Source organism: Puntigrus tetrazona, chromosome 21 (genome assembly GCF_018831695.1).
Source record: "Puntigrus tetrazona isolate hp1 chromosome 21, ASM1883169v1, whole genome shotgun sequence".
NCBI classification, from domain to species: domain Eukaryota; kingdom Metazoa; phylum Chordata; class Actinopteri; order Cypriniformes; family Cyprinidae; genus Puntigrus; species Puntigrus tetrazona.
This window is the reverse complement of record NC_056719.1, coordinates 6,375,609-6,398,933: the sequence shown is the minus strand read 5'-3', so window position 1 is coordinate 6,398,933 and position 23,325 is coordinate 6,375,609. Positions and strand designations below refer to the sequence as shown.

General features: G+C 37.1%; 4 protein-coding genes and 1 non-coding gene across 9 annotated transcripts in view; 3 read left to right on the top strand and 2 right to left on the bottom strand.

Annotated features, from left to right (window-relative positions):
- The window catches only part of il7r (interleukin 7 receptor), a 3,299-nt gene extending 2,838 nt beyond the window's left edge, over positions 1 to 461 (top strand). Inside the window, exon 8 of the mRNA XM_043221486.1 lies at positions 1 to 461. This exon is cut by the window's left edge and continues 692 nt beyond it. The gene's annotated coding sequence lies outside the window, so the exon portion shown is untranslated.
- A 167-nt stretch (positions 462 to 628) lies between these two features.
- Positions 629 to 3,275, bottom strand: capslb (calcyphosine-like b). Of its 2 annotated transcripts, XM_043221487.1 has the most exons (6): positions 2,922 to 3,275; positions 2,211 to 2,354; positions 1,959 to 2,136; positions 1,669 to 1,878; positions 1,389 to 1,507; positions 629 to 760 (listed from the first exon to the last, which is right to left on the bottom strand). In XM_043221487.1, exons 2-5 carry the CDS (start codon positions 2,345 to 2,347, stop codon positions 1,403 to 1,405), a joined length of 630 nt encoding a protein of 209 aa, XP_043077422.1. In that variant the 5' UTR covers positions 2,348 to 2,354; positions 2,922 to 3,275; the 3' UTR covers positions 629 to 760; positions 1,389 to 1,402. The 2 variants fall into 2 exon arrangements, with proteins under 2 accessions (XP_043077422.1, XP_043077423.1); XM_043221488.1 differs by lacking the exon at positions 1,389 to 1,507.
- Positions 3,276 to 3,319: 44 nt separating this feature from the next.
- Positions 3,320 to 12,692, bottom strand: lmbrd2b (LMBR1 domain containing 2b). 4 transcript variants are annotated; one of them, XM_043221482.1, is made up of 18 exons: positions 12,570 to 12,692; positions 11,187 to 11,404; positions 10,991 to 11,103; positions 10,788 to 10,877; positions 9,366 to 9,533; positions 9,074 to 9,284; positions 8,868 to 8,942; positions 8,675 to 8,788; positions 8,419 to 8,602; positions 8,155 to 8,336; positions 7,426 to 7,559; positions 7,212 to 7,317; positions 6,986 to 7,083; positions 6,794 to 6,897; positions 6,290 to 6,336; positions 6,097 to 6,211; positions 5,857 to 5,983; positions 3,320 to 5,169 (listed from the first exon to the last, which is right to left on the bottom strand). In XM_043221482.1, exons 2-18 carry the CDS (start codon positions 11,358 to 11,360, stop codon positions 5,106 to 5,108), a joined length of 2,106 nt encoding a protein of 701 aa, XP_043077417.1. In that variant the 5' UTR covers positions 11,361 to 11,404; positions 12,570 to 12,692; the 3' UTR covers positions 3,320 to 5,105. The 4 variants fall into 4 exon arrangements, with proteins under 4 accessions (XP_043077417.1, XP_043077418.1, XP_043077420.1 ...); XM_043221483.1 differs by having other exon boundaries at positions 12,469 to 12,606; XM_043221485.1 differs by having other exon boundaries at positions 12,510 to 12,598.
- A 1,520-nt stretch (positions 12,693 to 14,212) lies between these two features.
- Positions 14,213 to 20,666, top strand: si:ch73-112l6.1. Its single transcript, XM_043220776.1, has 10 exons — positions 14,213 to 14,394; positions 15,835 to 15,891; positions 15,977 to 16,437; positions 16,511 to 16,826; positions 17,255 to 18,020; positions 18,100 to 18,282; positions 18,835 to 19,175; positions 19,430 to 19,680; positions 19,784 to 19,984; positions 20,066 to 20,666. The coding sequence occupies exons 2-10, from the start codon at positions 15,847 to 15,849 to the stop codon at positions 20,505 to 20,507; spliced, it is 3,006 nt and encodes a 1,001-aa protein (XP_043076711.1). The 5' UTR covers positions 14,213 to 14,394; positions 15,835 to 15,846; the 3' UTR covers positions 20,508 to 20,666.
- A 2,106-nt stretch (positions 20,667 to 22,772) lies between these two features.
- Positions 22,773 to 22,879, top strand: LOC122327003. The gene has a single exon (XR_006247537.1). It is a non-coding gene; the product is annotated as a U6 spliceosomal RNA (small nuclear RNA).
- The last annotated feature ends 446 nt before the right edge of the window (positions 22,880 to 23,325 follow it).

Below are 23,325 nucleotides of genomic sequence, written 5' to 3'. Positions count from 1 at the left end.
TGTATTTTTTCATCTATGTATAAATATGGCTGAGTATAATTGAGAGGTTTATGTTAATCTTGTGCACAACTTTCAAACTTAACACATACAGTTCAAGTGGCACTTTTTTAGTAACTGGAGAATTTATAATAAACAGTAAAAAATATTTTCTACATATATATATAACAACCGCTTGTAATGCTAACTTTGTATTGCAAGTTGCTAACTATATATATATATTATATATATATATATATATATATATATATATATATATAATATATATATATATATATATATATATATATATATATATAGGTGTAATAAAGGAATGTATATAAAAAACAGCCCATATAATTGTAGAACATATTTTCACATTTCATATGAATCATCTAAAGAGTCTTTTCATTTTTATATAAAACATTTGCATTTTGTTAAATAGCATCTGCCATAACAAGCATAAATAAATATGAATGACAAGACTTTCATGTACCACACTGCTTTCAGCACAAATATGATGCAGAAATCACAAACATAGCTCACACACTATTTAGGCTTCTACAGTAATTCTATTTTTTGAAATTCCAGAATTATTATTGATAACCCTAAAACACATTTCAGTTGTGTCAGTTTTATTAAGACTAACTTGCTTTGATTTAAGAAGCATTATCTAACCCCCTCATAACTTCCATGCATTTTTCATCATTAAAATAAAATATACATCATTATCAATAGAAGCGCTGACTCCGCTGTAATAGTTCCAGAATTCATCTTTTGTCACCTGTAAATGGAAATAATAAATAATGTTATTAAACAAGCTGGTAGCCCTTTCAGAGACCCTCATAACCACGAAACAAAAGGGTAATCCCCAGAAAGAAAGAGAAATTGTTTTTGAGTGAAATTGAGTGAATCGATCGATGTGTATTAGAATTTTTGGGTGTTTCTCACAGAAAATCCAAACAGGTGCAAAGACAGCTTTCAATGGCCAAATAAAGAGGATGCATACGATCATAAGACTGAAGCAACAATACCACACCACCTGCATTTCATAGATGTTGTGGCTGATTCTGGAATAAAACAATACATTCACTAGTGCAGCTGCTTGTCTTCAATGAGAAACACTCTGTGCAATAAATGATTGGTTGATTTTTTTTTTTTTTTGATCATGTGTGGTAGATTCCCAAAATCCCAACGTTAATAGTTGTTAAACACCAAAGGTAAACTTGCCACCTTATTTTAGACTCAACCCTGTCAAAACTCTGCCTTTTAAGCTCTTGTGTGCTCAAAATGTGTGTGTACTTTTTTTTATGAACGTTAACATATATATAAATCTGTTATGAAATGTTTAACAGAGTCACGACAGGGTCAAGACGTACATTTGCTGAAGGATGACCGTCGTTGTTCTTTACCCAAAAATAGATGTTTAGTCAAGCTTCCATGCATTTTTCATCATTAATATAAAGTATATATCTGTGTCAATGGATGCGCTCACGCCGGAGTAGTAGTTCATAAATTCCTCTTTTGTGACCTGATGTGTGAAGACATGGCATTATCAAAGAGAACACACTAGAAAATGACTTCTGGGAACCTTAAAATTATGAATGCTTAAAAACAAAGATCTTATTTAGTCTGTAATGCTTATTAGTGCATGTTTTAGATAAAAAAGAATGTTTTCCAGGCTTTTCATACCTTCCCATCCTTGTCATCCGGAGAGTCAAAACTGTCCAGGAATTTGCGGAATACTTGGTCTTCAGTCCACTCACCGTTTCGGTATTTGGGGTGATGTTTGACGTCGTACACTCCTCTCAGATCATCGACTGTAATCACACCATCTCCGGTTTTATCCAGTTTTTTGAATGCCTGGAGCACCACCTCCTTTCTGGCATTAGACATGGGTGGCTGCAGTCACATGAATGAAAATAACAGCATGAGCGCTAAACTGGTCTAAAGAAAACCCAGCACCGTTTAACTGTGTTTACCCTTAGAGTGATAAGAAACTCGTCAAAATCGATGAATCCACTGCCATCTCTGTCAAATTGCTGAAAAAGGTTCATGGCCTCTTCTTTCTCTATGAGCACACCATAATCACTCAGGCCTTTCAGGAACTCTTTCATGTCCAGCGTGCGACTGTTGTCGTCATCCATGATCCTAAAAGTCCTGAGAACATCTAGACTAGTCAAATATCTGCACTTCAGTCTATATAAAGCAATACATACAAGTGCCTACTGTACCGGCCCAGTCCCTTGATCCCTGAGGACCCTCGTGCCAAACACTGTAGCCTCAGACGCTCAATGGGGTCCGAACAATTTGTCAGCTGCTTCTTGGCACTGACTGCCATCTCTCGGTCATGCCGTGATGTACCTGCCATCCTTCACCTATTTGATCCGAAGGAGACTATAGTGATTTTTAGGCCTTTATCTATTTATTTGACAGCGCTCCTAAAAATAAAGGTTCTTTATTGGCTTCCTTGGTAAAGAACCTTTAACATCCATGGAAACTTTACTATGCAAAAGAGGTTCTGGATAGTAGAAAAGGCTGATTTAGAATTTTTAAACGTGTTTCACTCTTTTGAAAAAACTGTTTATCGAAAGGTTCTTTAAAAAAACTAAAATTTCTATAAACATGCATCTCTTAGGTCCTGTAACTGACTGCCTTTTAAGTTTTTCCATAGTTTTCTTTGCCTACCTGGTTTTGAAATGATGCGGTGTGAGAAAATTAGTTCTAAAACTAAAATTACTCCATGTAGTCTCTGAATGTGAGCGCATAAAAACTGCACATATTGTAAATATAATATACTAATGCAAAATGGATACACAGTAATTAGCGATGAGTTATGACTGAGTAATTCTAACCTTAGACTACTGCAAACATGTTCTTAAACTGTTCTACCCACAACATAAAGGCTTTATTTATCCGTAATAATTTATTCGCTGCATACTCACGTAGAGAAGTGAAACAAAACGATGATTAATGTGTCGAAACTATCTGGATTTCCTTAGCGCGTCTTTGCTCTTTCCTGTTTTAGCGTTCAGTGTTTCCATAGTGACGAGTTCTCGTATTTGATTGGTCATTCTCGCTTCAGGTGTTTGATGAAGCGATTAGAACGCGACCGTCTGACCTTCCTGTTGTTCGAGTTTACTGGTTGTTGTTTAACACCCAGACGGTACGAAAACAACAGCTCAACAAAACTTTGAATACGAAACAAGCAACTTACGAGCTCTCCACTGTTCGAGGTCGTTTGTAAGTACCTTCAAGTTTTGGGACAAACACAACAGAAAGTCTCTGAAAGGTAACGAGACCATATATATGAACTTTAAATACACAGCATTAACGAAAAGAATGCGATTGAATCAATCATTTATTCATAATTGCAAGATTACATATGTGTCTATTTGGAATGTACCACAATTTTCACTTACACCAAATATACAAATCAACAGATTCCAGCATTAGATTCCAGTTGGCCTTCATCAATACACTACTTGAGGACTGACCATATCAAAAAGATTACACCTCATTGGAAAGAAAGTCTTCATAAATACACAGTAGATATGAATAATTATCATCAAACCAAAAGGTTTGAACCAAAAACACAAAATAAGGCCCCCTTATTTAAAATTGAAGGGCTACATTTTCTATGAATATACATTAAATAAAAATGAAATCAAGATGCTTAGCATTTGAGGAGAGTACAGACATACTATGCAGTGAAATATAAATTACTCATAGCTGCTACTGCACTTCCTGTGAGAAACAAGACTCCTCCGCATATTCAGAAGAATACCATGCAAAGATACGCTTGATGGCTCTGTGTACAGTGAGAATTTTATGTATTAAAAATGTGATTCCCTCACATGTTGACATGCACTCGCTAGTCTTGTTTTAGAAGCTTGTTATGTAGTTGCTAACGGTTCCTTCAAGACATTCATATACTGACGGTCCGTTTTCTATAAGAAAACTGAGCTTGTGATAAAGAGACGAGATAAAGAGAAGTCTGAAAAAACAGCACATAAGTACTTTTTGTAATGCATTTAACCTGACACAACAGAATGTGTTCTTAAATATATTTTAACAGCTTTGCCTATTCTGAATACGTGACGTACGTGACAGTGCAAATCAAAAATGGCCTATGAGACATTCATCCACAAGACTAGAACTAAAATAATGTTAAAACAAATATTAATTAACAATTATAAATAAGTTAATAACAGCTGAGTAGCAGCCATCTGAAACAAGCAAAGAATGTGTCCAAAAGATATAAATAACACAGTTTAAGTACCAATTTATTATTATTATTTTTTTTTTTAAATAAATACTATACTTAGTTATTTTCTTCATTCTTTAAAAAAGATAAAATAACAGTTTAATGGGTGGAATATTAAGATGAACTTCACATTTTATATATATATATATATATATATATATATATATATATATATATATATATATATATATATATATATATATATTATTATTGTAATATATTTAATACATTTATGTACTTATTTTTTTGCCTCCCAGATGAATGGCCATTATACTTTGAAAATGTAAATATGGATGTTATTTATACTGCAAAATTCCAAACCCCTTAATCCTCAAAACAATTAAAAAAACAAACAAACATACACAACTGCACAGTATTCTGTAAGACAGCCTATATCTAGACCTATAAAATCTCTATTCACAGTAACAACTAACACAAATTGGCCACATTGATGTCAGTTCATATTTACTTGACTGATGTAAACACTCAGATACATGACCTGATACCTATCAGCAGAAAATTATGAGAAACAGTGTAATGATCTAAATCTTTCCCATCTGTAGTATCTTTCATGACGTGCTAGACTGTTCAGCATTACCTCTGACTCATTGTTCGAGGAAACTGTAAGCGAAAGAGGCCTTTCTGATTTGTCTCAACTAGCAGTCTGACTGTCTGGCACTTCAAAACAAGTGTGTGTATTTTTCTATGTGTCTGTGTTTATCAGGATGCATGCTGATGACTACACTGCATTACAGCATACAGGAAGTTGAAGATGTTTAAATTGAGAGGGACAGACCACACCTGTAGAGATGAGCGTTTTAGAGGTAAAATTCAGCTTATTTTCTCATGGTAGTGAGAAACATCAAACATCATCAAAGATTCGGCTTCGAGAAGAAGACATTGAGAGGTACCTTCCACCGGCATGTCTGTGGGGGAAGGAAACAAACGAGTGAGTGGAAAAAAAAAAAACTTGATGCGGGGAAAAATATTTTTGTTAGCCAAAACCCAGAAACAAGTTCGCAATTTAGCACTTCTGGTTTAATCATCCTGAAGCGCTCGGATTTTTGTTAAATAATTCTGTGGCTGACACAAGTTTAAGAAAATTTTAAAATGGTATTATATATGACACTGGACCACAAAACCAGTTATAAATGGTCAATTATTTAAAACTGAGATTTATGAATAAATGAAGCTTTCCACTGATGTCTTTTTTAATGTATGTTAGGATAAGATGCTATTTGGCTGAGATGCAATTATTTAAAAAAAAATCATAGGGTGCAATCTAAATATTTATTTAAAAGTTATGTTTTTATATATTTACAGTAGGAAATTTGCAAGATATCACAGAACTTAATATTTACTTACTATCCTAATGATTGTTGACTATTGCTACAAATACACCTGTGCTACTTATTACTGATTTTGTGGTCCAGGGTCACAAACGGTATAAAAATCAATAACACACCCAATGTGTAAGGGGTTATTGGTCACATAACTTATTTTCTGCAATAAACCAATAGCCAGTTTGTTGAGGGTACCAGGGTGAAGCTAACTTTCCCGATGACCCACAAAAATACTTTGTTACTGCAGCACTTAAAAAAATGTAAACTAACCTGCCAGGTTCAGATTGCAAAGGGTCATCATTGAGTGTTTCAGCATTAAAGTCCAGCGGCTCAGCATCTTGCAACAACTCAATGCTGTCTCGTCCTGTCTGGCTGCCGCTACGGGTGTACTTGGCCTCTGCGTATAAAAATGAAGGGGTAAATATGACTGCTTCTTTGCGAAATTTACTTAATAACAAATACTCTATAGGAAAACCTCAGGAAGCCTGTCTTATTAGGCGATAAACATACGCCGGTTCGTGTTTGAATTTAGGGTCTCGCCATAGTTGGTTTCCTTCATCTCGGACATGGACATCCGATTTCTGGCAGCAATCTCATCTCGTTGTGCATAACGCTCTCTCCATTCCTATCATATACATATATAACTGTAATATGTATCATTAGTGTTCTATATATGTTGTACTCCGTACTATTTATAACTTACTCTTCGTCTGTTCTCCCCATCTTCTATTCTTTGGCGTTTTCTTCTTTCTATGCAAAAAAAAAAAAACAACAACAAAATAAGTATGTCCTCGTTTAATACCGAATGGGACTGTGTTAATGTCAGTTTCACTAATAACTTCCCTCATTGGCGCACTGTGGTTTTCACCACTGCAGAAAGCAGAGCTGTAGCACTGAGCAAAAGTAATTTCTCTCTGAATCAATATTTATTTCTGCTTCACATCTAACCATAGCAACCACAGGAGACAGCGTCACCTTATTATACTATCGGTCAAACAGTTACATTATCATGGACCATTATCATGGTCTTACAATAGTATAAATTGGGCCTGTGAGTAAATATATATGATTGAGTTTAATTCCAAAACCTTATTTGATTGTTTATTTGATAACTCTGTATTTTACATTTAAAATACACATACATTTACATACACACATACACATATATACACATACACACACACATATACACACATAAACAACTCACCTCTGCGCAGGAGTTCTCTGCCTTCATCTATGAGGTCAGAGGTCATTTCGTTGTCTCCCATGAACTGCTGGAAACCCAGGAGGTTCAGGCAACGTGTGCCAAGACTGCACAGAAATTAATCAGAAACTACAGCAGGGCACCTGACAGACAATACTCCTCAGTCTAATGATTTATTGAAAATGTCAGACAGACCTGAAGTATGTAGCAATGCAGAGAATGACGATCAGCATGGGGTAATATATGTAGAAGCCATTGGCAATGAAGGACAAGACCCTCATTGAACCCATGATCTACAACATAACATTAAAGCTTGTTAGTAATAGATGTTTCAAAACAATGCTTTAAACATTTGATCAGCTATTAGAGTCTCGCATATTGCAAATATTTCTGTACATTTTGGATAATGTTGAAAACTCACAGAGGTGTATGCCGTTTGCTCCTTTGCTTGGTGGGATATGGCTGAATCCATGTGAATCAGTCCCAGGAAGTTCAGACAAAGCGGGGGAGTCAAGCGGCAAAAAAGCCTAGTAAACAACACATAGGCATTCATGGTTTATTAGAAAAAAAGCGAAAGGTAGAGTTCACTGACTGTACGGTTTAATTCAATGAATGCTGCTATCTGTGAAACATACATGCCGCTGAACTGCAGGCTGTAAGCGTCGGTTTGGTGATGTGAGGCCAGGTAGTAGTAGTTGAAGACTCGGATACGAAATACAGTGGAGTAGACGCAGGTGCAGAGGAAAAAGATGGTAATGAAGCACGCCATCTACAGGACAAAATGACAATCTTAGTTTGTTTCAGATAATGAAAACCTCTTAGATGTGGTGCTTTGCAAAAGTCCGTAACCTTTTTGACGCAAAGTCAGTAACATAAATAAATTAACCAGAATAAGCCTTATCGCCAAGGAGTTTGTCTTTTTGTGACAAGCTTCAAGTGCACAGACAGAATAAATAACTGAATAAAAATAAATGCATATATAAATTAGATAACAGACAATGTTTGTAATTAAAACGAACAATCTTTCATTTTAAAACAAATGAACAAAAAGATTCAAACAGCTTTTATTTAATTAAACTTAAATAGTTATTTTTCAAACTTAATGTTTACAGTTTCAACATTGATGATAATCAGAAATGTTTCGTGAGCAACAAGTCAGAATGATTTCTGAAGGATCATGTTATACTGAAGGCTGGAGTAAGGGCTGCTGAAAATTCAGCTTTTCTAATCACAGGAATAAATTACAAGTTCTAACATTTATAACGATCTTATTTGATTCCATAAAAGACCTGGAAGCAAAAAGAGCATGTATATTTTAATCAGAGATTTTCCAAGATTAGAACCCTAAGCTCAAGCGGACTCACCTCAATGTACAGGTAGTTGTAATCCCTTTCAGCAAGCTGGATAAATACAGCGAAGAGTGACAGAACCGGACGAGTGCTGAAGAAAGTGCACTCGGACCAAACCACAGCCACCGAAAAGAGCGACAGAACCACAGACAGCACACGGTAAAACCACTGCTTCAGCAAACACTCCCAGTACCACTCTGGTGAAGAAAACGAAAGAAGTCACGGCAGGGTCGACATCATATTCAAATACATCACATCCACATCTATTAAAGTGCCTACCTACTGAGGGAGTATAAATGTAGCGTCTGAACCAGCCTACAGGTTCTGGAGGGGCAAAGCTGTGAACGAACTGCCGAGAGGTGCTAGTTTCGTTCTTGGCAACGTCCTCGAGATGAAAAGCCTGTTCCAGCAATATCTGCCACTGAACACGGGTGCGATTGTGTCGCTGCACGGCGTAAATCACCTGAGAAACACTGCTGTTAGTATTACTTCAGAGCACAATTCAGAAAACACAGAGAAAACACCTGAGCAGCACCTGCTTGTGTAGTTTGGAAAGGCTTCTTTCAGTAGGATACGCGTTTTGTTTATCATCAAAATCCTCAAAGTCGTCCATGTTTCTGCCCATTTTCTCCTGATATTCAACTGGACACTAAAAACAATTAGGCATGATTACTTCACTTACATACTTAAAAGTGCCCCAGAAGCTTGTTACCACTTTGTCCGCTCACCTTTCGGAGAATGGTGTCTACATTCTTCCTCAACGGATGATTATATTTGATAGATTCATTGATTTTTCTCACTTCCTATGATAAAAATACAAACTTCTAAGATACAGCGTTGGCTGAACAGACTCACATATGACATTACCTTTCAAAAACCATCTCATCTGGGCTCTGATGTTTGTTTACAGTATATAAACACACATGGCTTTCACCTCCATGACATCTTCTAGGTTCTCCTCTGAATCTGCTTTCTCTGTCATGAGCTTGGCTGCTTTAAAATAAGTCTTGATGAGGAGGTGACCCTGGCGCGAGGCCTCCCAGTACGAGCGAGGGATCTCAACCAGGCCGTAGCCCAGAAGCAGCACTAGAAGAAACAGACCCCAAGTGTTGGCCGCAGTGATGCCGATGGTTTGCAGCTCATACCTGATACAGAAAAGAAGAGTCGGTATGAACAGAACTTTGTGACGACAACAACAGAAGAACATTCTGGATTGGTTTACAGACCAGGAGAGTTGCCACTGAGGATGTACTGCCACGTAAATGAGAAGAGAGCCGAAGATGAAAAGGTATGTGCCATAATAGATGGCATTCTCAATGAGGGCCGTCTTGATCTTTCCTGTAATGGAGAATCCTCCAGAACGAGCATACGACTGCATGAATGGCAGAAGGAGCCTTGAAAGACAAACACCGTCATTAACCACTATTGTTACAGGATAGTTATTTATGCACTATTTAAACCGATCGTCTACAGAACATTTGTGAGAGAAAAATATTTACTGTGAAAAGTGCTATCAGAATAAATTAGCAATAAACTGAACATGTTTCTCCTTAGGTTTACATATCTAAAATTACACTAAATATTTCTGACAATATTTCATTTCATTTGGCTTTGATACAATATGAATGCAAACATTTAAAACAGCCCCCACGAAAAAAAAAAAAAATCGAACCTATTATTATCCTCAGTTTAATTCCTTCTCATTTCCTGTATTTACAGTAAATACAGGAAGTGAAACATTTAATGGTTCAGATGCAAGTGCCCAAATTGTCAAGTGAGCATGAAGCTTTATTTTTATATTCAGTGCTTTGCATTTTAAAATAAACTTCTAAATGTCTGTTCAGTAATCCCTATCACAGATGACAATTTAATTTGTGGTGCTTCTAATTAAGTGATTGTACAAAATAAATATACTCATCTTTGCACCAATAAAATGCCTAACACATTGTTTTGATATGTCTCTAATTAAATATCTAATTATAATTAATATTTAACTTACATTGGAGAGTTTTCCGTGACCTCTTGAGAGATCTCGGCAAAAAGTCTCATGATTTATTTCCAGAACATGATAGGATACAATAGGTCTTGAATACTGCTCTGTAGCCAAGTGTGGGTTTAGTGTGCGTTAAACGCACTAGGCTTTGATTGTTTTTAAGAAGTTGCACTGTACACTTGCTTCCTGTCAAATACACATGCTCTCATATGGCTAAGACCACAAGTGGGCAATTAAAACATTCATACACTGTGCTTTTATATTGGTGGAAACCCAAGAGCATTTATAGCTTATTTTTTGTTGGAAGTTTGAAAAGATGGTCGGTGCATGTTTTATTTCCACTTTAAAAGTGGCCCAAACTTGGAGCACAAGCAGAGTTGAGTTAATGGAGAACAGCATTTAATGAGATGCTCGGAGAAACCTGTAAAAAAGCGCATTATAAGCTGCTCATATATAAATGAACACAGCGCCACAATTCACTCTGAAAAAAGAAGCATGTGCATTCATTAAATTAAATAACAGTCTTTACAAAATCTCTTTATCTAAACAATATAGTAAACAATCAATCTTGCAGCCCTACAAGAGACCTGTTCAATAATTATCAGGAAGATTTACGATGACATTATCAAGTTTTAAAAGGACAAAGCTTTCTCACCACGTAAGACACTGCGAGGTCCAATAAACAACTCTCCAGAACACAGGCATGATGCCATCTGGAATGTAGCTCCATGGTTTATAGCACGCACTTTGGAAAACAGAACAGCATATAAATTCACAAACATGCAATATAAGAATTGTGTGCCCAGTCAGAATAGGCCTAACTAAATATATGGGCTGCAGGTGAACTCATAGGCTTACCTTTTAGTGGGTGAGATGGAGGTATTCGAAGTGGTCTGGTTTGAAAGGACAGGGCTCACAGAGGGCGTCCGGGCATGTGCTTCGTGATCAATTAAACACTGCTTGTAGATTGTCTGAAAATCAATTGCACAAGTTGCCGAGTTGCAACGGGAATGAACTGCACTGGACACTTCTATTGAGTGGGAGCCACACTAACCGTGCTGACATCCAGGGGGAGAATGAAGACGATGAGAAAGCATAAATACCAAGCCAGCAGTGTGCCAAAGAGAACCATGCGCTGCTGCTTCTTGAAGTCGCCATAGCGATGCAGGAGGAAGAGAGCCAGGAAAAAGACAACCACAATCTCTATTCCCAGCGCCGCCCCGCTCATAGTGCCCACCGCACTCCTCTCACTCTTCCAGGGACCGAGAACAACTGTAAACAGAGAAAGACAAAAGACAAAAAAAAAGTCTTCTAATGCAATTAACAGACAATAGCCTTTAGTTTGTCAATTTCTGCAGTAAACTATTTTAAGATGTTTGACATAAAAAGGGGAAAACACTACCAATAAATACAAAACAACATCAAAATCTACAATCAAGACGGTACAAAGCCACATAATCGTGTAAATAGCATTTTAGCAAATTAAGGTTATGGTATCGTATGCATTATTTCAAGTATCACAATTTTAATGGGTAACATATTCAGCGTTTATAATATTTAGAATTAATAGATTCGACTGAACTGCTTTGACAAACGGAGCGCTTTATATGCTTACAAAACAAATGTGCCCTCAACAAAATAAAACTGCTCCTTTTTAAGTATGTAGGCTACTTAATTTGACTCAAACTATTAATGACAGCAGATTCTGCGCCTCGGAGACCCTTTTGTTTTCCGTCATTTGAGCGCAAGCACTAATTATGTGCAATTTATTTATTCATTCACGCCTGAATAAAGTCATGCGGGTTAATTTAATGGCGTGTGGGAAGTAGTCGCGGTATTATTTGCGAAAATAGTTCCTCGCAACTATTTACAGAACCTATCGAACAGGTTCTGCTGAGCTTCATTTGCGTGTTGGAGTCGTAAACGCATTTCTATCGCCGACACTCATTTGTTCAACGAGTCCTTGACTCGGGAATCGATTCAGTTCGGTTCCTGAACAAACGCCTCGGAGCATCGTAAACTATAAAGACCATTTGCGCCACGCTCACAATGCTTTAGAAAAATCCATCCCGACCGGTTTTGAATCGGGGTTTTAAACCAATTAATTAAAAAGATCCGAAATATAAGAATGATTCATTTACGACATCGCTAGGATAAAGCGCACACATACAAACCTAATACATTGCGTGCATGGCGTTCCTTATTACGCACAACTGTTTGACTACAACGCTTGCTTTCATCGCAATCAAATCTGTCAAATAAAAATCTCCAGCTGATCATGCGCACAGTGCCAGTGTTTCGCTCCGAATCATAGGGATCAAATCAATTCGCCTTACCTCGGACCTGCAGAGAAACGCGAGACGCAAAAAGCTAATACCTTAATTCGTTTCCAAAGCAAAGACGAATGTACAGAACTGTGCGATGATAAATATATTACCTGGAGGAAACCCACATTTCACTGATTTCTAGAAAACAAACGTCACGCCTCTGACGCGTCTTATGGGCGGCGGCCTGTTTTCTTCTGGCGCTACGGAGGAGGAGCCGCTCTGGCTGCACGTCGCCAACTACCGCGCGCCGGAGCAAATAACCTACAGAACAACGTAGTAGTTCTATCAACAACAACAAAAACAAAAATCATCAAGTATACATTAATTATGTTTGTATGTGATAAATAAAGCCTTCAGTGGTCAGCTGTAAATTAGTTATAGTTATAAATATAACTACAACTATATATATATATATATATATATATATATATATATATATATATATATATATATATATATATATATATATATATATATATATATATATATAACTGCTGCTAGTAAAAGACACATTTAACAGAAAAAGCAAGCATTCAAATCTTATGTTTATAAAAATCCATTATCTCTTGTTTAAAAAAACACCCTTGTTTAAAATATTAGTAAGCTAATTAAAAGTTTTTAAAAGTATCTTTTTGATAAATTATATTTATTTAATATTTTCTTCATTAAAAAAATGTCTCCTGCATTTTTCATGTCACTGACGAAAAAGTGTATGTTTTGGCTGAGACTGATTTTAACTAAACTCATACATTTATGATCCATTAATATTCCTGTGTCCCCCTCTCTCATAGCTATAAGGTGTGAGTAGACAAGGCCCATCCTTTTACTGGACAGCTTTTTTTGCAATTACGCACACTTTTTTTGGGGAGTTGTTCACTAGCATTTAGTTTTTACGTGTGTACCGCTGCTGAGAACCGTGCTAGCTAACCATGTGCTGATTAGCATGTTTAAACTAAGTATCTAAAATTGTCCCAACCAAAACACTAATGACCAAAACATGTCATACCAAAGCATTACTGTCACTACCGAAAATGTCCAGTCACTGCTGGAACATGGGATGTTTTATCAAAAATAAAGTATACTAAATTATTAACTACACTATGTTTTGATTTTTTTTTTTTTTTAAATCAATGTATATTCAAACTAATGAATCAGCTAATCAACATTTCGATTTTTAACGAAGAAATGCTGGATTCAAAATACACCAAAACCCATAAATTACACTTGTAATATTTTAAAATATACGATAGTTATTGGTTCTGAAAAAGCAAAAAATAAATCTACAATCTACATTTAAGCAAACCGTTAATAAGTCAATATAAACATTATAATTAAAAAATATTTTCCTGTGCTTTTGTATACTGACAAATCTGGGGAGAAGACAAATATTCTTTCTGAAAACACAATTTGAGAATTAATTGAACAATTAATAGTAATGTGAACCTTGGATAATGTACAATTTGAATGCATACAAATTATTGGGATTTTTCAAACGTTTCCAAATCGGTTTTTTTTACTAAGTAGAAAACACCCACACTATATAGCTATAAGCTTTCGCCTTTGTGCTCACCAAATAAAATAATTCAATTCCTGCCCACCACCAGAAATGTTAAATCTAAAGCGCATGCTCAGTAAAGAGTAAACAAACAAGCGAAAATGTCGATTGGCTTTTTAAATGGAAGGCGGGACTTTCGGGCTCTCTATCGAAAACGCTATTGGTCTTTTCAGCTGCGGGGCGGGACCACGCTGTGATTTTCACGAGAGGAAAAACACTTTTTGTAATTTCTCTGCTTGTAGTTTCGCTGCACGAAAGTCCAAAGCACGAATGTTCGCGCGATACAACTTGTCGGGACAGACAGCACACAGTTTGAGAAAACAAATGTAACGGTACTTGGAGGGCAGTGTTTGTCACGATATAATTTAGGCGTCCTCGAGGTAAGATTTGTCGATCATTGTGAGCCGTACCATGTGAGTTTGAAACGCTACTGTATGGTGTGGCGAACTGATGAATTAATGCCAGTTCACTCACTCACAAGTCCACAGTTTTGTCTTTTCACAATCATGGCATATCTCTTATTTATAAATGAATGAGTTTGACGCGATTGTTTATTGGCTGGTTCGTTGTATCGTTCGTAAACGTTACTGTAACTGTATTAGTACTGTATTGCAGCAATTAGTATTGGTATTGCACGTATCGTACGTTTAAATTCCACCAACAATAGCTCTGTAAATAGCTCTAACGTATACGAATACACAAAAGTATGTATGGTTTGGACAATCCAGTAATTACAGTAAAAACAACAAAAACCATACAATAACATTCCAGAGAATTCTGTGCTTCCAACTTCCGGGGGAAATCAAGGAGGTTATTTTTTTCTGTTTCTGCATGACAATGTCTTTGTGTACAAAGTGAGGCCCATATAGAAGTTATTTACTGAGTGTGCTGTGAAAGAACTTGACTGGCCTGCACAAAGCTAAACACATTCGGAAAGAACTCTTAACTCCACCGAACGACACTCTTTAAACTTTTTTCATTTGTAAATACCTAGGTGAGTAAATTATAAAATGCATTTACGTTTTGAATGACGTATCCTTTTAATGCTCATAATAATGCTAAAAACCACAGGGTCATTATGGTTCTGTAACAAAGCCCCTCCTCTACGTTACTTTGGAAGCACACAATCCGCTAGAACGTAAGTGCATTGTGTTGCATTAACAATTGTTTTCAATGGAATTACTGGAACAGCCCAACCTGTTTATTTGAAGGGATATCCGTATATTTTTGGCTGTTTAGTGTATGTGGACATCTCCAGTGATTTTTGTCATGGTTGTGTTTTTGACTAACAATAAATTATAGCTTTTGTTAACATTTGTATTTTACAATTTCCTTGTTACACATACATACTACGGTAATAACAATAAATTATCCATAATTACAAGCTAATCCTAAACCAAACCCTAATCCTAACCATAACCATAATTATATATAATTATAAGTATAAGTTGTTAGTTAATATTACCTAGCACTTAAACGAGTAATTACACTGTAACAAGTCTTAAAATAAATAATGTAATGTTTAAAGTTGTGTTATTGTTATTTTTATATATTAGTAACGTTATTTGCAAACGTGGATACTTGGACAAGGGACAAAAAAAATAAATGCTAAGAGCAATATACAAAAATTGCTTGTCTAAAATAGTGAGATATTGAGAATTAGCATTAAGTTATCATTTATAATCGTCTGAGAACACAACATCCTAAACAGCATAAAGATAGCTGTTCTGCATTTATGTTATTACCGAAACTTTAGGTTTGGTTTGAAACATTACTAATGTTTCTATTCATTTTGATCCTGATCCTCCCGGACAACCCAGCCCTCATCACAGATGGAAGCACAAGCAGTCGAAAAGCTTCCTGATCCTCCTGAAGAAGTAAGTCAAACGATAATTGTGGCCGTTTTGCAGAATGACAAAAATAGCTGCATGTTCACCTCATTTCTCTGATTTTCTCTAACAGGTTTTACTTCCAGAAGGTTGGAAGCAGATGCTGCCAAAAGAGCAGCATCTCTGGGTCAGCAAGGCTCTCTTCAGCAGAGACGCATCTGGGAAGTTAAAGCTGACTGAACCTCTGCAGCTGTGGTGGTCACCTCCAGGACCCCAGCTGTTGTATTCACAGCCTCCTCCTTTTCCTGACCCGTTCTTTCACAGCAGGCTGTTCCTATGGATGCCCTGCCGGATGTGGGCGTACAGGCTGCCGTGTGCGAAGCCCAACTGCCGTCGTCTCGGCAATCATTTGAGGCCGTGCGGACTCTACAACACCGTCCGGAGGGTTTTGGACATGAGCGGGTGGTATTTCATGGTCACGGAGTACCTGGAGTGCTGTTCCTGCAGGAAAAAGGTGGCAGGCTGGTCGCAAGACATTCTGGATCAACTGGATCCCATCCATCGTGAGAAATTTCCTGCAGTGTTGACTTACAGGTTAGCAGAGTTGTTTGACAGTCAAGATATTGTTAATATCGGTTTGATTTTGAGTTGTGTTTTGTGTTTAAAGGTTGTCTTGTGATAAGGAGCTTGTTAGACTGATGCGGAGCCAGGCCCCAGGGAAGAGTGCGATGTTGCTGTATCGGCACCTTTGCGTGCGGCACAAAGAGCGGTGGCTGGCTCAGTCTGCAGAGTATCTCTCTGTACTGGACAGGTTTCAAGATCTCAGCGCTGTTACTGCCAGACTGCCGCAGATGATTCCGCTGCCTTCTCCGTCGTTGCTGTTGACGCTACATGCAAAGGACGTACTGACACAACTCGGAGAAATGAAGGCCACAGTCACTTCCATCTACGGCTCCATATTGAAAATGGTTTCCACCAAGAAGGTGAACCGATACTAACTAAATTTCACACATTTAAGCATTCGGATTATCAGACGCTGACACACAAAAGTTTAAAAAACGCTGACCAAAATTTATACAAAGTCCGAAAGTTTGGTTTGTTTGGATGAGACAATATTTAGCCAAGATACAAGATCTTGAATCAATAAAATAACTGTTAACATAGTCTTAAAAAAGAATATATATATATATATATATATATATATATATATATATATATATATATATATATATATATATATATATATATATATTAATTATTTTTCATGAATTAAATTTTTTTCATGAAGCGCTTCTGCCTCACCAAAAATAAAAAGATTATTTATATACACACACATACAAATACATACATAAATGAAATATAGCTTAATATATATATAATCATCTAAGTGTTTTGCATGTACCGTTTTTAGGTCACTAAGAAACACGATTCAGGTGTTTGGACCACAAACGTGGGGAATGAGAATGGGCAGATATTAATATGTGTCCTGACACAAACACTGGACGAGGGCCTGCTTCCCATGTGCTCTGGTTTGATAGAACGTTATCGGCGAGTTGAGAAGCCTCCTCCAAAAGTCCTCTATGTGGACCAGGACTGTTGCTCCACTATGGGCAAAGGCAAAGTGGGAGCCATGTTCCCTGAGTGGGACCAACTGGTCGTTAGATTGGATGCGTGGCAGTTCATGATGCGGTTTACAGCAGGCATCACTTCAGAAAGCCACCCGCTGTACGGCCCCTTCATGGGACGGCTCTTCTCCTGTATCTTTGAGTGGGATGCTGAGGATTTAAAAAGACTACAAGAAGCCATACGGCAGGAGCTGCGACAAACCAAAGACGTCAAAGCATCCAACAAGCCCACTGCTAAAGAGTTAGTAAGGCACTGTCGCCACCGGACGCGTGAGCCTCAGGTGACCAAGCAGCTCACTGAACAGCTGTTAAAGGACTTCACGGTGGCTACAGACTTCATGGGCAACAAACTTTTGGACCAGGAGAGGATGGAGGAGATCTGGCGAGCCCAACAATGCCATCTTTTGTGTATCCAGGACCCTCCAGACGTACAGCTTTACAGCGAGATTGGAGAGGTGACCAGAGGAGGGCTCACTCTGCCCCTGTATCACTGTGCACGTGGTGTAGGATCCCTCGAATCATTCCATCGGCATCTGAACCAATTCATTCCAGGTTTGTAAGAGCCATAAATAGTGAGTTAGATTTGTGAAATACATTGACATTTTATTCCTGCTCTTTTTTCTTTTTTTAGGTACAGCTACAAATGACTTGCACTTCCATGTTCACCTGCTAGAAGGGGTAGTGCGGTGGAACGAGGCCCGGTCGGTTGCTGTTGATGAAGGCAGTCCACTGCAGCACTACATAAACCGTCTAAGCCTGAAGTTTTTAGGCCATAAACTGGTTGAGGTTCACAACAGCTTAGGAGAGTACACTGGTAATGCATTTCATGTCTTTCTTTTTACGTGGGTTTTGATGAAATTCTTCTTGACACTTGATGTGTTAATTTATGCATATACATGCATTTATGTTTTAAGAACACAAAGAAAAATTATTATTCAGAAAATATGGAAAAATTACTTTGCGTATATTTATACTAGCTGAAAAATTGCCTTTCTTATTAAAAATGTAATTCTCGACAATGCACTTCAACTATTTGGGGTCAATACAGGTTTTTCTTTAGCGAGGATGCATTGAATTGATAAAATGTGACAGTAAAGACATTTAAGAAGATTTCAAGCTTTCAAGTCATCAAAGAATCCAGAAGAAGATTGTTTGCATAAAAATATTAAGCAGCTGTTTTAAAAATGATCAGTGTTTGACAATACTACTGCTGTTATTGTATTTCTGGACCAATAAATCTAGCTTTAGTGAGCATAGGACACTTATCAAGAACTTATCTTACTGACCCCAAACTTAGTAATTAATAGTATTTTTTTTTGTCTTAATGCTTAACCAATGAAGTTTTTTGCTTGCATTGTATGCACAGGTGAGCTTTTAGGGGTGGAGTATCTGTATTCTCAAACCAACAGAGTTTTGGAGGTTGACTATCTTATGGATCCCGATGCTCCTGATGGGAGTGATGAGCATCTGGAAGGAGAACTGCAATGTGAGGATTCGGACTTTGATGACCTCAAATCACCACAGTTCTTGGAGCTCAGCCTAAAACCACTTCAGACCATTCAATATGAAGCAGTACATCTGCAATCAACTTCCTCCAGCCTGTCAACATCGCAGCCAGATCCAATCGTGTCGTCCACATCTGGACCTATAAAGGATGAACCTGCAGACCAGTTTATGTTTCAGGACGTCTCGCGGGAGGATGATAATGTAAGTAGTGTTCACTGTAAATAAATAAATAAAATTAATTTAAAAATTAAGTTAACAAAGACCAGCTGAATGGATTCACAAATCGTAAAAGTCAACTTATTAACTCTAGGTGAGTTAGAAAATTAGCCTATTTTCAAGAAAACTGGCGTGTTCCTTCAATGTTAATCTATCGACCTTATTTTAAAATGTTACCAATTCTTAGGCCATGTGTTTTGAAGACATTTTTGTAATAGCAAATACTCTGGTTTTCTCAGGAAAAGTGCATGGGGCCTGATGGCATTCCTGGGTATGACCGAGTTATTAACCTGGCCAACAGTCTGGTTGAGCTCAGAAATAAAGGATTTGTCACACAGAGAAAGGTGGACGAGATTGTCGCCCTGTGGGATAAGCTGTCAGAGCATGACAAAGGCTGCGTTATCCACCCGGCCCGAGCCGAAGACAGCCTGTGCTTACACAACAGTCATAGCAATAACTTTGTGACTCCACGCACTGATGGTCTAAAAAGGTATATACGCTAGAAAATGACTTAAATCTTCTATTTTCATCTTTATTGAAATTCCTTACAAATAACTTGTGTTCCCTTTTCCATGGATTTGCTACACCGTCAGCCGTCTTGTCGCAGCCATTTGCCTCGCTCTGAGCCACATGCACCCTGCTGGTCAGACCATCGCTGGTTTCAGGGTCAACAGATGGGCTGCCATCCTCCGCGACTACAACATGATCAGGGACATCATCCAGGACAGCCCTGCCATCTCGACCCGGACACAGATACAGCTGCTTGAGATAAACCAGCGGACACTGTGCCAGTGGTAATTGCTCATTAATGTGCAGCTGTATGTTAATTATATTTACATAGAGATTAAGTACTGTATCATGTTTTCTGTACGCAGGTACAATGCCAGGAAACAGAGACAAGAGCAGCTGGTTTTGCACCAGTGCACTGACAACATGAAGACATCTGATCCTCTGTTTTCTCTGCAACACAATGTTCCAGAGCCCTTTCTACACGGACATGTAGGAGATGTAATTAAAGTGGTGATTGGGGGTCCCGAGCCGTTCCAAACAGACCCAGAGCAAAGAGTTGCTGCTACCGGACCCTCTAGTCCAAAGGTGCCTAGGACCACTGCTTGGCGACGGAGGAAGGCAGAGGAAGAGGCAGCCCAGCGGGGGTTACCCCTGAAGAGGCCTTGCGAACAGTATGTTTGTAAGAAGTGTGGCAAACCAAAGACAAAAGAGTTCGGTCACAGCCAGTTCCGCGGTGTTCACTTTTGTGCCAAAGCCTCTGGAAAGACTGTAGAGCAGTGGATGGAGGAGATGAGGAGGGCGAAGTGAACTAATACGAACATTTTCTAGCAAAAAAAAGAAAAAGTAGATTTCATTGTTTTTATATACTTTGTTTGTAAATATTTTGATAGGACTTTTAGGTAATTATTTATAGTTTTTCACTTACCATCATTTGTGAAATTGCAATAAAAGGCCTTTTTATTCTCATCACAGTGAACATTTATTTTTTAAATTAACAGTTTCAGTGGTCTTGAAGTTTATTTTACTGTCCTATAATTGTGTGTACCATCATATAATATATGAAAATAGCTAATATTATTAACATTCACGTCAATTTTACACATACCTGTCTTCAATAATGTTTTGTGAACTGCATTAGGTGTAAAGAAGAGATTGCACTGGGAACACATGACTCCCTCATATATATATATATATATATATATATATATATATATATATATATATATATATATATATATATATATATATATATATATATATATATATGATGCACATATACTTAAATGCATAATTGTATTGTGGCCATTTAAAAAATACATTTGATGGCAACCTGTTGTGTAAAAGATGAAGAAAAAGAAATACTATACATACTGTACATACTGTATAATTATTACAGCAATTACAATAACAAGGCATATGCCTAACCTATGTAGTTACCTATACTACCAGTACTTTCCTAGGTAAATACATGTACTTTAAAATAAAGAGAAACTCATATTCGAATCTCTTTATACAGCCTTTAATGCTTTTTTTCATTATTACCACAAAGACTAGAAGATAAGAAAAAAAAACAAGATTTGATTATTAGTTTCTTAAATTGATGTTAAGGCAATCAGCTCAAAATCCAAAGACAATTATTTAAACACTGAATACCTGATGTACCTGAGACAGGTGAAGACCTGATTCTGTGTGAGACCTGATCATTTCCAGATCGATGGGAACGAGCCGAATTCGCTTTATTTAGGGTCAACCATTGGACTCGAACCTAGAAATAGTATAAAATGTTGTGTAAATTTTATGGCACATCCCTAATATAAATACACTGTGTTATACTGTGCTACAAAACAAATGTGTCATTAACAATCATAACGTCATTGACAATACATACCCTTTATTATGTAAAAGAAAAAATAAAGTGCGCCTTTACAGTAAGACAACATATTTGTATTGTTTAGTACTGTTGCAATAAGACAAAAGGCAATTAAAACCTTTAATATACTTACATACGTGTATTAAGATCCCCTTAGTGTATAAATGTTGTATGCTGTTTTAAAAATTGTTGCAAACTCAAGTCATTAATCGTATAACATCAGAATCGAGATATGACCTTCGTGACTGGCACGTGAAAAGATTATTTTTATTGGTAAGAGTAGCCTAAATCGAATATATTTTAAAGCGTAATTTATTCCTGTGATGGTAAAACTGGGAAAACATAATTACGTCACTAGATGGCGACAAGTGTGTCTTTTGTGCCATTTAATATTAATGTATACTAAGGTTGCAATTACTTGATAAAAAATACAGTAAAAACTGAATAAACATTAAATATTGTGAAATATTATCACACTTGACCATTATTACGTTTAAACAATTTGTTTTTGAATATATATTTTAAAAGGTTATTTAGCCCTGCGATGGCAAAGCTATTACTCCATTCTTTCATAAACAGAACATGCAGGAGTAGCGTTCTTTTAATAGATGTTTTTCAGTGCCTAAAAAAAAAAATAGATACCATAATGCTTGATTTTGAGAGATTTTTTTTACTCTGGGCATTTTACCAGGGATTGGTGGGCCCTGTTGCTTATTATTAGTTATATTCTACATGTACTTCTACATTCTACCTGTACTTTCTAAGTAACTATAGTGGGTGCTCTAAATAAGCCTTTTGAGTTCACGGTGTTTTCACTGCCTCTGTTCTTCTGAAAGAAGAGTTTTGTGGTCTTTCTGGCTTTCTTGCTCTCTTTTGAGGAAGGCGGACGCTCTTTTCCGGCGGATGGGGGGCTTGGGGGGCAAGAGGTCCTCTGCGTCACACCGAGCCTTCCAATCACAGCTAGAGAGAGAGAGACTCATTTGCATATGATCTAAAGTTTAGAAAATGTTAGATTAAACCTGCACAAAACTACTGGTTTAAAAATGCCCTGGTTTTAAAGGTTTAAATGTTTAGGTCAGTATGATTTACAGTCATGTTTCATACAAGTGAGCAGAATAAGTGCGGAATAAACTCCTTACCACTTATGAGAAACATATCTATGAATCGGCGCTATATTTAGCTCTCCTCAACACCCTCAGTTCGTGCTTGCTTCGGCAGCACATATACTAAAATTGGAACGATACAGAGAAGATTAGCATGGCCCCTGCGCAAGGATGACACGCAAATTCGTGAAGCGTTCCTCATTTTTGTTTTTTTATTAGCTTTATAGATTTTTAGATTTATAATTTACTGTAATTTTATACTGTATCTAATGCAAAAAAGGCCTGCAATACGCCGGCACGCCGCTGGATGGGAGCGTCGCACTGACAGTCCACTCTGACTCACAGTTAGCAAAGAAATAATAGTAACAGAGACGGCTTTTTCTGAACAGAAAAAAAGTAAGCTTTCACAGTGAGTCCATTTACCATCCAGATGTTTTAGGCTAGATTTAATTGACCATATTTAATCAGAGTTGTTCATGTGTTAGCATCGGTAATAATACTCTTCGAAATCTTCGTTCAAACCAGCATATATCGACAATAATTAAATATAGAATAATACAAATGCTTTTAATATGCCACATCTAACCGTCACATTAGACATTCTTGACCATTTGTCTGTTAAGTTTGTCTCTGAAAAAAAAGTATGCAGGAC